This window comes from Quercus robur, chromosome 5, assembly GCF_932294415.1.
Source record: "Quercus robur chromosome 5, dhQueRobu3.1, whole genome shotgun sequence".
NCBI lineage: Eukaryota > Viridiplantae > Streptophyta > Magnoliopsida > Fagales > Fagaceae > Quercus > Quercus robur.
The window spans coordinates 1,416,693-1,433,672 of NC_065538.1; the positions used below are offsets into that span (position 1 = coordinate 1,416,693).

The window sequence follows — 16,980 nt, forward strand, 5'->3', positions numbered from 1 at the left end:
CTAGAATTGTTTAGTATTTAACCAATAATGCAGTGCAGTCCTGTATGGTCTTGCAGGTGAATCCTTTTCACTTGCCTTGACTCACCCAACAAACACAAATAGTAATATGTAAACTACTTGTCTGTTTAGGTTACAAGATGATTTGGAACCGTGGTGGGTGGCACGGCTGCTATGCCAAACCCAAATGAACGTTACTGGCCTTTTGTTTTGTGTTTTTCTTAACAGTCATTTTTATTTCACAAAAATACCCAAAAGACCAGGTCCATCTCTCTCTGCTAACTCCAAAACAGAGGAGGGTAGAGAAGATAGGCAAATTGGCCCATCAGTACAAGAGGACATGGCCCAAGCAGCCACACTATCGGCCAAAACATGGACGAAGTCCAAGCCAACAAAATTAGAGAGGAGTTGTTCCTTAAAAAAAAAAAAAAAAAAAAAAAAAAAAAAAAAAAAAAAAATTAGAGAGGAGTTTTGATATCATTTACAATACTAAGAGCTTGTTTGGGATGAGCTATAAGATTTGAGATTTTAATTTTTATGTACTATTCATGGATTTTATTGCACTTTTTGGTGCTATTCATAGGTACCATTGTAATATTTAGCTAGCTTTTAATCTTATTTTCTATATTTTCAACAAAAAGTTTTCAGTTTCAACTAAATAAATTGTTTTTAAATGGACCCTAAGATAGAACCAAAATGCATAGACAGCTTAACAACAATAGCCGAATCACATTCACAAATGGCAAAGCTAGAACCGAAATCAAGAGAGACATCAATTGCAGTTGCCCGTTTTTGATGAGTGATCAGATCCTACTTATGTTCTTCCAAACCCACAAGCTAGTATTTGATATTGGAACTTGCGTAAACCTCATGCCTTACAAGTACTTGAGACATTAATCAAACTACTATAGATCAATTTAATCAAAATTAACACTATACTATGTGATAGGTATATGAAAACACATATTTAGTTATATTCATCTATTATAATAACTAGATACAAAAACTTATGCAATGCGTGAGAATAAATAATTATTTTGTATTGTATTAAAAAAAAAAATTGTATTGTAATATAATGCATAATTTTTTTTGAAGGTAATTTGTTTTCCCTAAAAATTAAACAATTTCTATTCAGTTCAATTAAGTCTACTTTGGTCTTATTTGGTCCGATTAGGTTTATTTTGGTCCAATTTGGTCTACTCGATCTAATTTGGTCCATCAATCAATTTCGATCCCCCTTCAGTCCATTTTAGACTAAATGAGCATTAATTGATTCTTTTTGTAAGTTTTATTTTCAATTTTAGCTCAAAAATTCATTTTTTTTTTCTTAATTTTTGGGTTGAAAAGTATGAAATTTTATTATATTTGGACTAAACTTTTTTGTTTTGAGTTAAAAAATACAAAGAAAATATTAAAATAAACATTAGAAATTAGAAATATGAGCCCTAAAAATGCAATATAAATGATAAATATTCAAAAGTCTTATTCGGTCCATTCCGTTCTCTTCGATCCAATTTAGTCCTATTCGGTCTATTTGGTCCTACTTAGTCCATTCTGTCCACTAAAGTTCTATTTGGTCCAAGTCAGTCTATTCAGTCCACATTGGCTTTACTCGGTCCACATTAGTCCTCTTCTGTCCACTTCGGTCCTATTCGGTCTATTCTGTGCACTTTAGTTCTATTCGGTCCATTCTACCTACTTTGGTTCTATTTGGTCCATATTGGTCCTATTCGGTCCATTCTGTCCACTTTACTCCACTTCAGTTCAATATGTGCCATTCGGTCTACTTTGCTCCTATTTAGCTCATTTTATCCACTTTAGTTCTATTCGGTCCATTCTCTCCACTTCGGTCCTATTCAGTTCAGATTGGTCCTATTAGGTCCACTTCAATCTAGTTTGTCCACTTCGGTTCTATTCAGTCCGATTTGGTCCTGTTCGGTCTGTCCACTTCGGTCCATTCGTTCTTATTCGGTCCTATTCGGTCTACCTTGTTCCTATTAAGTCAATTTGGTCCACTTAATTCCATTTGGTCCAATTCGGTCCATTCAGATCACTTTGGTTCATTTTGGTCCACTTTGATATGTTTTTGTGCACTTACATAATGAGAAAAGACATGTTTGAGTTAAAATCACCTAATCTAAATCAATATTTATTAAAAAAATATATAAGTCTTAAACTTGTAATATCTAAAATCTTAAGCATAGCATTTATTATTACTACACTTTTGTCAAGTCACATTAAAGTAGCATTTCAGTTCACTTCGATACGGCTAAATTTAAGTGAAAATATTTCTAAACATAAAGGCTATGAATACACAAATATAATCTTTATGGAAGTTATTCATTTTTTTTTTTAACGTCGTTACTTTTAAATGAATTGCATGAGATTGATTATATATTTAAGCAAAATAAATAAATATATATATATGTATGTATGTATGTATGTATGTATAATTTTTATTTTAAATAAATTATTCAAATCATTCATTCTTTTCAAAGAGATTATCATGATAATCAAAATTCATATCAAATTTATATTGAATATGTATAATTTATTATCTAAATTTTATTGGAGAGAGAGAGAGAGAGAGAGAGAGAGAGAGAGAGAGAGAGAGAGAGTACTTGTGATGGGGAACTAAAAAATACAACACCAAAATGTATGAATCCAAAATAGAGTTTTAAAAATCATAATGATTCATCAATATAAAGTAGAGTTGTAAGAAAGAATAAAAATTCAAGAGAAAGAGAATAACTACTTTTTCAAGAGAAAATGTGAGAGAGAATAATAAGAAATTTATCGAAAATAAGATGAGAAGAAAAAAAGTAAAAATAAAAAATATAGTAATAAACACCAAATTATCCAAGTCATGTTTTATAATAAAATGATATTATATTCTTATATACTATATTTATGATGCAATCTGATAACATCTATGAAACCAAAGAGAATAGAAAAGATAACAACTGAAAAATACAAAATTTAATCACATCAACCCAAAGTAGAGTTCCAAATAATACAAAAATTCATCAATCTAAAGTAGAGATTCAAGAAAAATATAAAAAAACCTACCAAAAATGAAAAAAAAAAATGAGAGAAAGAAAGAGAGAGAGAAATAACCTTTTGTGTGGAAAATAAGAGAGAGAGAGAGAGATTTAGTCAATTTAACAATAAGTGATATGATTTTTTTTTTTCGAACTAAATATAACCTTTCAAAAGTAGAAGTTAATAAAACAAATAACATGTTAGGAAGATTAATATCTTCATATTTTTTTATGAGTAATCATGTTATTTCTACTCTTTCACTTAATTGAAGAGAGACTTATCTCTTATATTATCCCCAAGCTTAATGCACATTTTATTTTCACCTCTTTCGCTTACTCTTCCAAAGAAAATTTTTTTGGCTACGTTCTTGGACATAAAAACTGATAGCCTATCACTTGACTTTGAGTGGTGATACTGTTGGACCTATCATTTATTTAAAAACTTACTAATAATAACAAACTTAGATTAGCAAAGAAAGAAACTGTCTTCACAATCCTCCACGTAACTTAGATTAGCAAACCAAATAGATAAAAAAAAAGGGTTTGGTATCCAAAACCAAACCAAACCTTTTGTGAATTACTAGCATTATATATACCCAAAATTACGAAACAACAGCAATAGTCAACATTTCATTGTTTTTCCATGCAAGATGGGTAAGGAGATAACCTAACAACAGGAAAGCTCATTAGGGCATAGTGTCTGCCAAATACCAATCACCAACCTTGCATCATACTACACACGCAACCCTTTTAGACATATTCCAATTAGCTATATAAACCCCAAGCATGGCCTTTGTTTCTACCATCAAAACCAAAGAGAATTCCTTCCTTTCCCATTTCAAAACCTAGTGAAATACTTCTTTTTCCATCATGGCATCTAGCAAGTGGTTCATCTTGGCTTTCTTTGTTGTTTTCAACATATTATCCAGCATTAACCTCAGCTTAGCAGCTCGCAATCTTTTACAAACCACTACACCTTCTATACCAACAGTGCCAGTGGTGCCTACTTTGCCTAAACCAACACCATTGCCACCTTTGCCTACACTGCCAGTGCCCCCCACTCAGCCATCACTGCCCAATCCTGCACAGCGGCCTCCACTTCCCAACTTGCCCACCATCCCATCAATCCCACAGTTTAACTTGCCTCCACTTCCAAACATTCCCTCACTCCCAACTATTCCAACTACAATTCCTTCCATCCCATTCTTCTCACCACCACCATCTACTACCACTACTAGCCCTTGATCTATGTTCATCTCATGAAAACCAGTATACAGGACAGACACTTTCAATAGCATGGAATAATTGGAGGCATTTATTTACTGTTTAGTTATCTATGGATATGTTATGTTGTATGTTTATTTGAAATACTATTATTTATTGCTGTAAAAGTTACGTGTGTGAGCAGTTCTTGTATTGGTAGATTTCATTGTATTAAAATTACTTCTGTTTTATAGATATATTTTTATGTAATTTTACTGTCATTTACTCTTGTCTTTCTTACTTCTTTATTCCTTTTTCCTTGGGCCATTTATATTGAACTTATTTAAGTTTTAAAAAATATAAGTTAATTTGTAGCTAAAGTCTGTGACTTACAGGGTTTGATCATCCAGTGATGATGGGAAAAATGATAATTAAAATGTTGGAAATGCTATTCTACAAGAGTACAAGAAATCATGGAATTGCTATTATATATATACAAGACTACAGGGAAATCAAATTATCATTTGCACATGTGGCATAATAAGATGAATTTAAGCAAGTCACAGTGTCACACAATGAAATATGCCTGATAGCATACGTCATAACTATTAAATAAGTTCCGTAACTCAAACATATGTGGATGATAATTTAAAATGCCGTATAAGGAAATGAAGGAATTTCTCTCTAAACTAGTTTAAAAAAAAATCTTGTTCTTTGTAAAAAGATAGTGTATGTGATCATAACAAACGAGTTTTAAAATATAGGGCTTTTGGGGCATTACAATAACTAAAACCTCGGTTTAGAATACATGGAATATGTTCTTAATTCTTAAGAGAATGTTTATGTTTGGAATGAAATGAAAATGCACAAAACTACCTTAATTATCTCCAAACTCCAGAAGTCCGAAGACTTTTTTTTTTTTGGGGGGGGGGGGGCGGCGGCGGCGGCGGGTGGAACCTATAGAAACTGAGAATGCCTTTCAAACTAGTGGTGTTTATCTGGAGAACTTGCAGCAATGCATTTCGTAGGAATATACTCTCTTAAGGTCTGCGTAATGAAAAGGAGACAGCAGACCATTTGTTTCAGCATTGTAATGTGGCTAGAGCACGGTTTGATTGTAACATTGAGGACAGAGTATATCATACTAGGATCTATCAAAAGTAGGTTTTTTTTTTTTTTTTTGGCTTGGAACTTACATGGAACTTTAAAACCCCTAGTGTGTCCATATCGAACACACCAATGACATTTCTGCATTTCTGTCTTCATTATGTTGGACATAAAAAATCTATTGAAAATTTTATCTTTGATTTTAGATATGATTAAAGGCCAATTAAGCACAATTTTTTTAAGGCTGTAGAGGCAGAAACCCAAAGGGAATTTAGAGAGAAAATCCTGACCTCTACCTGTTGAGCCTATGAGTCCCAAAAGAGAATAAGGAGATATTATAATTTTATGACTTTTGTACATCAAGGATTTTGCACCAAGCATCGTCTCTGGCACCATATTGAAGAAGTATTGCTGTGGCGTTAGACACAAATTGAATATCCGTGCATCAAAGAGATCCACCAAGTAGAAGAGTCCAACTGGTTTTGGAGCTACACCTGCGTAGTGTTAGTAAGTTTTAGTATAGGTAGCAACTTTGGGGTCATGTATATTCCTTATTGTTGTAACTTCCATTATATTATAGTGGATTTTCAAGTTGGTGGTGACCTTCAAACCACCCGTTGGTTTTTTCTAGCAAGAGTTTTCCACCATGACTTGATCGCTTGTGTTCAAATTTATTTATCATTGCATTTAATTTTGGTGATATGGATGTACCCATCACATGTAAAATTGGATCATTGCATAATTTGAATAATTAATTAATTGTAATTGATTAAAATAATTTGGAGTCTAAATTTCCCAACACATAATTTTGGGCTAAAGACCCAAAAGAAATCCCAACAAGCCCAAAGTTAAGCCCAACTTGAAGCCCAGATTTGCCCAACCAACAACCCAAACCACCACGGTCTGACCTGACTATTCGGTTGATAGCAGGTCCATGACCCATTCACTTGATTTAATTGGGTTGAGTGTCAACTCCAAACTTGATCTGAGCCGACTTATGGAAAATCCTTTTCTCTATTAGAGCATCCACATCCGGATTCTAAATCTCATCTTATTTTACCATCACAAAAAGCTACTTTATCAATTATACCATACCATTTTACAATACACCCACCATCCCAAAATTCTATTATTCTACCATCTTAAAAAAATATTATTTTTTTAATCTTTTTTTATTATTACTTTTCCAACTACCTTTTTTGTTTTCAAAATCAACTAATCCTATTGCATTTCCAACGGTCTGCCACTTTTTTTTTCTTTTCAATTTCTTTTCAATTTCAATTTATTTCCAACTGTTTCACCAACCTACCGATTTTTTTTTCAATTTATTTCCAACTATTTCAACAACTGCCAATTTTTTTTTTTTTTTTTTTTTGAGAAAGAACCTGCCAAATATCAACATACTTAAATTTGTCAACTTTAAAAATCCACATACATATATATTCCATAAAACCAGTCAAATATTGATGTAAAATCCACATAAATATTTATAGATGCATCCTGTTAAATATTAATGTATTCAACCTGTCAATTTTAATGATCCAGATACATACACACACACACACACACACATATATATATATATATAGAACCTGCCATTTTTTTTTTTTTTTTTTTTGGAGAAAGAACTTGCCAAATATCAATTTACTCAAACTTGTTAACTTTAAAAATCCACATACATACATATAAATGCAACCTGCCAAATATCAATGTACTCAACTTGCCAATTTAAAAAATCTACATACATATATATACATACAACCTGCCAAATATCAATATATTCAACCTGCCAATTTTTAAATTTCACATACAAATATATACATGCAACCTGCCAAATAACAATGTACTCAACCTACCAACTTTTATAATCCACATATATATATATATATATATATATATATATACAATCCACATAGTTTCTAAAAAAAAAAAAAAAATTACAATCCACATACATAACTATCAATGTTGTCTTTAGAAGACTCGTACATATATCAAATTATAGTAAAACCCCACATGCATAACTCACACACTTAAGTTCCTACAACTCCCCTTCTAATTGCCATAAATGTTCAATGAGGTCTAATTGGAGTTGAGAATGAATTTGATGGTCTCGAATACATTGATGGGTTTCAATGAACTCCGTAAATTCATTTGTGTTCTCCCGTGACAGTTGTATAGTAGGATTGTCATCAATTTGCTCATAATCTACTTCCACTGCTTCATTTACATCTCGCTCATCCTCAATGATCATGTAGATGGAACAAGTAGATATATTATTGCAATTATTGCAAAGCAAGCAGAGATTACATTATGGAGAGGGAACAAGTAGATATATTATTCAATAAACAAAGCTTAAAATCTGTCAAAACAAAAGACCCCTGGTAAAGATTGATAAGACGTAAAACATATAGTTGATACCACTATTGTATATGCTAAAGATTGATAAGAAATAAAGCAAAAGTCCCCAAGGCTCATAATCTTCTCCTTCAGCACTACGAACTAGAACCATGTATTGTACATGCTATAATGTTAAATAGTCAAGTATGTTTAACCACCACCAATGTAGGAAGAAATTCTTAAGACACCACCTTTGATTGTTTTGATTCGGCAAGCAACTAATACGCATATGGGACAGAAACTGTCAACATTGAAATTTGAAAACTAGTATGCAAGCAATCATGAGCCCCAAAGGTTGCTTAATAACTCACAACAATTAAAAGGCATGGTATATACACAAAGCATCTATTATATTTATATGCAAATTCATGCATTTAAACTTAAAATATTTAAAACATTTGATTTGAATCTATTATGTTTCTATGTGATACTATGAATGTGCACAATTCATTACTTAGAAAAGTTACACACACAAATATTGCAGTTGCCTATGTAGAGGTTATAAACTAGATATTCTAGCAAAAATTTGCCAAAGTTTTTTAACGCTTATTATTATTATTATTATCATTCCTTGTACTTAAATCATCCTGTCATTTTTCCCATCATGAATTAAGCTTTAGCAAACGATATATTTTATTTGGTTGTAATCTGTTCTTTAAAAGAGGTGCTCATAAATGTTTTGGGTACTCCATATCTCCTTCAAACTCAGCCTTGGCATGGCCCACGAGCCAGCTGTTTTGATCACAAACAGAGATGGTACTTAAGTGTGCTAACTGCTAAAGCTGCCACAAAATAATGCATTTGTTTAACGATTTGTGGGCTAGTTTTATTTATGTCTTTAGCTTAGGTACAATGGTCCAAGATCTTTGCTCTAAACAGCTTAAAGGCACCATGGTCCAATTAATTTCTCTGCCGAGTTTCAGCTTGAAACTGCAGCCCTGCCCAAAAAGTAGAACCAAAAGCAGCCCAAAAAGAAAGAAAAAAAAAACCTACAAAAGGCACAGTTCTCTTGCAGACCTGTTCTGTTGGGTAGTTTTTGCTTTTTGGGGTTCTTGTCTAGGCTTAGTAAATGGTAATGTCTAGATTGTAATTGTAATCACCCACAGTGCAATAACTTAATGGATCACTTACTGACTAGTAGTAAGACTGGGGTACAAAGATTTATCAAACACAATAATTTTTTCTTCTTAATTTTGTTTTTTGTTTTTTGGGGGTTTGGGGTAGGACAATAGGTCCACATAATGCATGTTAAAGTTAAGTACTACTCATTTAAACCACTGCAGCTGGTTGGTCCTGTAAGGGCGGCCAATACATAGGTCAAGTGCCGCATTCAATCATATTTGTAACACCATAGGACAGAGAGAGACAGGGAGAGACAGAGAGAGTGAGAATGTGAGATCTAAAATTTACAAGAAAAGAATAAATGCTGGCTTATGGATTGGGTCTATGGATTGGATCTAAATTTAAACGTACATCCCCAAGGCTTATGGATTGGGTATACATACACAAAGGCATGGTACCAAACATTTGGAGCACTTCAAATCTAGCAATTACGAATAAAAGAAAAATCAATTAAGTTTATTCTCAATATAATGACCAGAAAAGAATTTAAGAGAGTCAGAGAGAAGATTTTAAGCTCAAGCTGACAATATAGACTCCATTATCCTGAAACCCTTCAGCATACAAGTTTTTCAATCTTATTATAAGCAAAAATGAAACCCTTCAGCATAACAATATAGACTCCATATAATCAATCTTATTATAAGCAAAGCTTACACCTCAGTCACAATTTTTTGGTTTTGGCATCATTTCCCAAACTCCAATAAAAACACTAAATCCAGTCATCTCACCACAGATAGTCGAATAGCTAACAAATGTTGCTAAGAAGTACAGTACAAATCCGTGCATTATGTGCATTATGTGCAGTAAGTTTGCCAAATATAATCCAATAATCAATCTATTTCGACTATATATACAACAGTAATTTTTTGTTACAAAATATAAGCCCTTTACACAGCCACTTCGGATATAATATATATTCTCTGCAAAAATATATAGAAATCAAACAAAATCATAGAGTTGAACCTGAGCAGACTTTCTGAAGATGCTAATCCGACAGCAAGCGAAAACCCTCGTGATGAAGCTGAATCCCACCTCTGCAAACATCAACAGCAATTCTTAGATCAAAATACAAACACAAACACAAGCTGAATCCCCCTTTTCTTGCAGAAAGAGAAAAGAAACACAAACACAAAAAATCGAACATGGATCAAAACCCACCTAGTAAATTGCTTTGATTTTGATTTTGATTTTATTTGAGAGACCGACGAAGCTTCGGTGAATCGGCAGAGGCAGAGGCAGAGGCAGAGGCAGAGGCTTGGTGATTCGGACAGCGGCTTGGTGATCGGAGAGAAAAGCGAGGCTTGGTGACAGCGGCTTGGTGATCGGAGAGAAAAGCGAAGCTCGGTGACAGTGAAACGGATTTGGAGATGGGTGAGGGTGGATCGGCAGAGGCAGAGGCTTGGTGATTCGGACAGCGGCTTCTTGATCGGAGAGAAAAGCGAGGCTTGGTGACAGCGGCTTGGTGATCGGAGAGAATAGCGAGGCTTGGTGACAGTGAAAACGGATTTGGAGATGGGTGAGGGTGAATCGGCAAAGGCTTGGTGATTCGAACAGCGGCTTGTTGATCGGAGAGAAAAGCGAGGCTTGGTGACAGCGATGGCTTGGTGATCGGAGAGAAAAGCGAGGGAAAGGGAAAAGCTTGATGGCGCGAGAGAGAGCAAAAACCGGTAGTGTAGGAAGAGAGAGAGAGAGGCTGAGCGACTGTGCACTATTAAAATAAAATTTTGTTGGATGGCATAGTGGAGATGAGATCGCACTGTAGCAGTATGCCAAAAAAATTTGGCCGGTCCCAGGTTTAGCAATCCAATTGCTGGGGTAAATTGGGCCCAAATGTCAAATTTACTTTACAATTTGGCATTTGAGAAGCCCACTGTTGATGCTCTTAGGTTTTGCTTTCAAATATACCATGTTTTTTTTTTTTTTGATAGGAAATAAATATACCATGTTTTTGGCTTAGTTAATGGTTTCATAAATTGATAGACTACCACTTGACGTTGATTGGTGATATTCATGGACGGAACCCGAACTTTATAAATTTAGTTTAAGGGGCCAACCACCAAAGCATGGACCAAAGAATTTTAGAATCCAAGAATAAAAAATATGCTAAAATTAAAAATTAAATATACTATGAAAAATAAAACTAACATCCATTCTTAATACATTTTAAAGGTTAAAATTTGGATATAAACTTTGTTGTACCCTAAGGGTCCGTTTGGTTGGAGAAGTGGAAAAATAGGAGGATAAAAAAGATTTAGTTTTCCCTCATGTGTGCTTGGTTGGAGGGGTAGAAAAGTAGGAGGGTGAAAAACTTTTTTGTTTGGTTGGAGAGAAAAAGAGAAGGATGGAAAATGTAGTTTATATAAATTGACTATTATATTCTTGTTATATAATATATAAGAAATAGATATATTTACACTCATTAAATAATATAAAATTAACACAAATACATGTAAATTTATATTAATTATTTTATTATTATAATAATTTAAAATTTATGGCTCCTGCTTACTACTTGGGAAGACAATTTCAAAAAAAAAAAAAAAAAAAAAAAGAAGGAATGACATAAAAAACAACTTATTGGCTTGCACTTTTTGTGTCTATTGTTTAGTTATATTATATACGTGCTATGTGAAGACTTTTGAGAATAATTGAAAAAAAAATAATAATCATTCACAGAAGAGATGAATAAAGTGAGGGGTAGGTGAGATGAATAAAGTGAGAGTATTTGTGTAAAATACATCATTAAGCAATTTTTCCTTCCCATTTTCCTCTCAATTGGGAGGATAAAAAAATGTGGGCCCAAAGGGAAAATTTTCCTCTCCATTTTCTGTCTCTCTTGTTTTCTATCCTAAACCAAACAGTGAAAAATGCCATTTTCCATCCTATTTTCCTCTCCCCATTATCCATCCTCCCTGTTTTCACCCCAACCAAACATACTCTAAGGTTACAAGTTTACTCAATATATATATTGGATATGAATTTTGATAAATTCACCATTAGATTACATTTCTTCTTAAATCCTCCATGGTTGCAAAATTTTTAGAATATAAAATATCAATAGTTATGTTATCAATCAATTGTTTAAATTTCAATTTTTTGTAGTTTAAAATTAAACATAAATTATAAGTTTATAAATCATATGACAAATAATATCTAATTGATACAAAATTTGATATGTTTGTTAAAAGCGTAAAAAACATGAAATTCAATGGTTAGATTTTCAAAATATATAGTAATGTTAATTTTTTTTAAAGGAATTTGTAGTTTTATACTACAACCAAGTTTATAACCAAATTTTGTTCCATTTTTAATCAATTATTTATTAAAACAGAATTTAACATTCTTTTAAATCCTGAAAATAATCTATGACTGATTTTGTATTAACTTTGCAGAAATTTTCTTTTCAATGTACAAAGCCAAATATTCTTTTAGAAAACCATATTCATTTTTATTGTGAAGCCTAATTTTAACAATTTATATTATTGAAAATGCTTATGTTGTAATTGCAGTAAAAATAGAATAGTAAATACAAACAACAATCACTCTATATACGATATTGGCAGGTTGTTGATATCAATTCCTGTCAACAATTAGACGTAATTAAGAAAGAAATGATGATGAATGAATGAAAAAAAATGCATGTTTTGGAAAATGTGTGTACACACACAAACTGGTAAAAAAATAGTTTAATATGTAGAAACAAAAAGAGTAATCATACTTAAAGAATAATCTTTGTCTCTTAAATATTTTGTTGATTTAGAAAATATTTTTCTCTCTAAAGGATTTTGCTAACACAAAAAGAAAGAAAAAACCTTAAAAATCAAAATTTAAAAAATGTTGTCATTTGCTGAATAACTTGAAGTAAGTAAGTAGTAATAATAATAATAATAACCGTTTTACCACTATTCTAACAAAAAAGTAAAGCTAAAGATACAAATTATTTAATAAAAAAAAATTTATAAATTGCTGATGTGGTGAGTGATTATTAGTAAATGAAAAAGTGATGTTAATGGTGGGTCTAGATGAAAAGCAGTAAGAAGTTGACCACAATATCAGTTTGTAAAAATATTGTAAAATAGTTTATGTAATATTACTCTTCTAACACTACTTTCTTCTTGTCTGTGATGAGATTCTGGTACTATTACACAATTAAGTACATTGGTTTGATTGGTGAGTTTACGAAGAAACCTTGGCTTCACAACCCCCACGTAACTCAGATTAATTAGCTAACCAAACAGACAGCAAAAAGAGTTTAGTATTCTGTCAAAAAAACAAAAGGTTTGGTGTCCAAGGCAAACCAAACCTTTGTGAATTATTAGAATTAATTTAACTCAAAAAAGTACTAAACAACAACAATAGTCAACATTTTTCATTGATTTTCCATGCAAGATGGGCAAGGAGATAGCCTAACAACAGGAAAGCTCGTGAGGGCAAAGTATATGCCAAAATAGTGAAAATACCAATCACCAACCTTACATCATACACAACCCTTTAGACATATTCCATCTTGCTATATAAACCCCGAGCATGGTCGTTGTTTCTATCATCAAAACCAAAGAGAATTCCTTGCTTTCCCAATTTCAAAACCTCGTAAAACATTTATTTTTCTATCATGGCATCTAACAAGTTTTTCATCTTGGCTTTCTTTGTGGTTTTCAACGTATTATCAAGCATCAATCTCAGCTTAGCAGTTCGCAATCTCTTACAAACCACTACACCCTCTATACCAACCGTGCCAGTGGTGCCTACTTTGCCTAAACCAACACCATTGCCACCTTTGCCTACACTACCATTGCCAACCACTCAGCCATCACTGCCCAACTTGCCCACCATCCCATCAATCCCACAGTTTAACTTTCCTCAAATTCCAAAGATTCCCTCACTCCCAACTATTCCAACTACAATTCCTTCCTTCCCATTCTTCTCACCACCACCATCTGCTACCAGTACTACTAAGCCTTGAATTATGTTTATCTCATGTCAACCAGTATACAGAACAGACACACATTCAATGGCATGGAATTATTGGGGGCGCTTATTTTCTGTTTAGTTTTCTATGGATAATTTATGTTGCATGTTTATCTGAAGTATTGTTATTTATTGCTTTAAAAGTTGTGTGTGAGCTGTGTCAGCTCTTGTATTGCTAGATTTCATTGTATGGAAATTACTTGGTGTTTTTATAGATATATTTCTATGTAATTTTACTATCATTTACTCTGTCTCTCTTACTTATTATTTTTTTCCTTTTTCCTTGGGCCCTTTATGTTGAAGCTCATTTAAGTTTTAAGAAATACATTTTTGTACCTAAAGACTTTAACATTATTTTACCTAAAATTATATTAAAAATAATGGAATTGCTATTCTACAGTACTAAAAGAAATCAAAACGACTATTGGCAATGGCACATACCTAATAACAAACACTATTAAATTATTGAAGTCACGTGATAATTTTAATATAGGTCATATAATTAGAAGAGCACGTTTTGATAATAATTTATATAGTCACATGATGCATTGAAAGAAAAAACAGAGCCAAGAATTTCAATTTGGAGGGCTGACTTAAGATATTGATACACCAATTAAAAAAAAAAAACACATACATACAGTAACAATTATTTTTAACGATAATTTGTCATCCTTATAAAGGTTCATGAATAAACATATATAATATTTAATTTGCTATAGATATGTAAAAAAAATCACAATTATTTTATTGTCTTTTTTATTATTTATTATTTTAATCTTTCTTATTTTTCAAATGCTATCATTGTAAAATTAAATTAAACTCCTATGTTTTGTTATTTCTTTAAGTATTATAATGAATTTGATATCTTGAGTTTTAGAACCAAACATTTAACAACATTTGAAAAAACGTAACAAAGAAAAAAATATTTACAATTCCATATATTATACAATTGTAAATCCAACTTATTACTTATAGCTCATAGCAATGATAGAAAATTCTATTAGATCCAATCAAGTCGTCAGTTACCAATGATTAGAAGTTAAAATGAATAAAAGAATTTTTTTTATATTAAAAAATCGCTCATTAGATTTAATCAAGAATAACTAATTCACTAGACAAGATAGGAAAAAGCTAAAAAGGAGAAATACTATTCTAGCATTATTCTTATTTTTTTTTCCGAAAACTATATTTCAAGGAGTAAACTTTTTTTTTTTTTTTTTTTTTTGAGGGAGCCATTTGACAATTATACCATTGATATCATTTTTTTTATCTACTAATAACAATTAACCACCTTGATAGGTATGAAATTATTTGTAAGATGTATTAATTTTTTTGGAACCATTGGGCTAATCAATTGTTTTGTCTTCGTGCTTGTCACCTTGGTACTAAATTGACTTCAATAAAAGTCTAGGGGGATATAAGGGTCAGTATATCAAAGTTCAAGGGGTGTTGGATTTTTCCCTCGAACCATACATCATGACTATTAGATAAGTCATGTTACTCTAAGCACACATGAATAAACATTTGACTAGCTTCATAAGAGAATGAAGGAATTTTCCTCAAAACAAGTTTGAAGAACAATAGGTGAAAATGGTCTACATGAGTAAAACTTCTATTCCTAATGTAATTAGGAGAGTGGCAGGCGGTGGCAGGAGCTTTTATATAAAGCTTGGGACGTGTATTTCATATATATAGAGATATTGTGAAAAAGAAGAAAAGTGGTGTGTGCCGCATAAGAAAAAGAAAGGGTGCTGCACAGTAAAAAAAAAGAAAAAGAGATAATTAGTGTGCATGTGAGAGCAAAGAAAAACGAAAGAGATTTTTCTTTAGCCGTGAGACATACACAATAATTATTGTAATTGATTTGATAATAGTAAAATTATTCAGAGTTTGTCTTGTGGTTTTTTCCTTCAGAGAGAAAGGGTTTTTTCATGTAAATATTTGTGTTCTTGTCTGTGATTGCTATTTTGGATTGCTAATATTTGTGATAATATTATTTGGGATCCAACAAGTGGTATCAGAGCCAAGTTAGAGTGGAAGCGATGGCTGGAGAAGAAGGCAAGGGTTTAGGAATTGAGAAATTTGATGGAAGACTTCACATATTTGAGGATGCAGATTGAAGATTATCTTTCTGGGAAGAAATTGCATCTGCCTCCTTTGGGGGCGAAACTTGAAACTATGAAGGATGAAGACTGGAACCTTCTTGATAGACAGGTATTGGGAGTTATTCGATTAACTCTGTCAAGATCAGTTAAGCATAATGTTGGGGGCGAAACCTGAAACTATGAAGGATGAATACTGGAACCTTCTTGATAGATAGGTATTGGGAGTTATTCAATTAACTCTGTCAAGATCAGTTACGCACAATGTTGTGAAAGAAAAGACCACAGTGGATTTGATGAAGGCTTTGTCTAGCATGTATGAAAAGCCGTCGGCTAACAACAAGGTGTATCTGATGAAGAAGTTATTTAATCTGAAGAAAGCAGAAGGCACTCTTATAGCACAGTATCTGAATGAGTTCAATACAATCACTATTCAATTATCCACGGTGGGAATTGAATTTGATGATGAGAGGTTCGTGCATTGATACTTTTGGCTTCTTTACCAAATAGTTGGGAAGCCATGAGAATGGCGGTGAGTAATTCTGCAGGGAAAACAAACTTAAATATGATGATATTCGAGATTTGATTTTAAGTGAAGAGGTTCGCAGGAGAGATGCAAATATAGACAATGCACAAGATCAAGCTTTTGTCACGGAGAACAAGAGTAGAGGTAGAAACAGAGGACCTAATAATCAGAAATTCAATGGTAGGTCACAATCAAGAGATAGATCTCAGTTCAAGGAAAGTAGAGAATGCTTCCATTGTGGGAAAAAGGGTCACTTAAGAAGAGATTGTTGGCATTGGAATAAGGAACAAAATAAAGGAAAATATGAAAAGAATGATAGGAAGAAAAATACTATAGCTACTGTGATTGATGAGGATGTTGTGATGCTCTCTATTGAAGAGCAAAAATGTGAGCATGTTGTTAAAAATGATGTTGAGTGGATTGTTGATTCTACAACCCCCCACCATATTATCCCTACGAAGGGGTTGTTTACCATGTACAAAGAAGACTTTGGTATAGTGAAGATGGGTAAATCTAG

At 32.5% G+C, this 16,980-nt stretch overlaps 2 protein-coding genes and 1 long non-coding RNA gene across 3 annotated transcripts; 2 read left to right on the forward strand and 1 right to left on the reverse strand.

The window, feature by feature from the left end:
• Nucleotides 1-3,908: 3,908 nt before the first annotated feature.
• On the forward strand, nucleotides 3,909-4,283 carry LOC126725311 (uncharacterized). Its single transcript, XM_050429923.1, has one exon. It carries the CDS (start codon nucleotides 3,909-3,911, stop codon nucleotides 4,281-4,283), a length of 375 nt encoding a protein of 124 aa, XP_050285880.1.
• A 5,091-nt stretch (nucleotides 4,284-9,374) lies between these two features.
• LOC126724800 (uncharacterized) lies at nucleotides 9,375-10,578 on the reverse strand. The gene is made up of 2 exons (XR_007655120.1): nucleotides 10,026-10,578; nucleotides 9,375-9,901 (listed from the first exon to the last, which is right to left on the reverse strand). It is a non-coding gene; the product is annotated as an uncharacterized LOC126724800 (long non-coding RNA).
• Nucleotides 10,579-13,479: 2,901 nt separating this feature from the next.
• Nucleotides 13,480-13,830, forward strand: LOC126725328 (protein PELPK2-like). The gene has a single exon (XM_050429990.1). The coding sequence runs from the start codon at nucleotides 13,480-13,482 to the stop codon at nucleotides 13,828-13,830; it is 351 nt and encodes a 116-aa protein (XP_050285947.1).
• The last annotated feature ends 3,150 nt before the right edge of the window (nucleotides 13,831-16,980 follow it).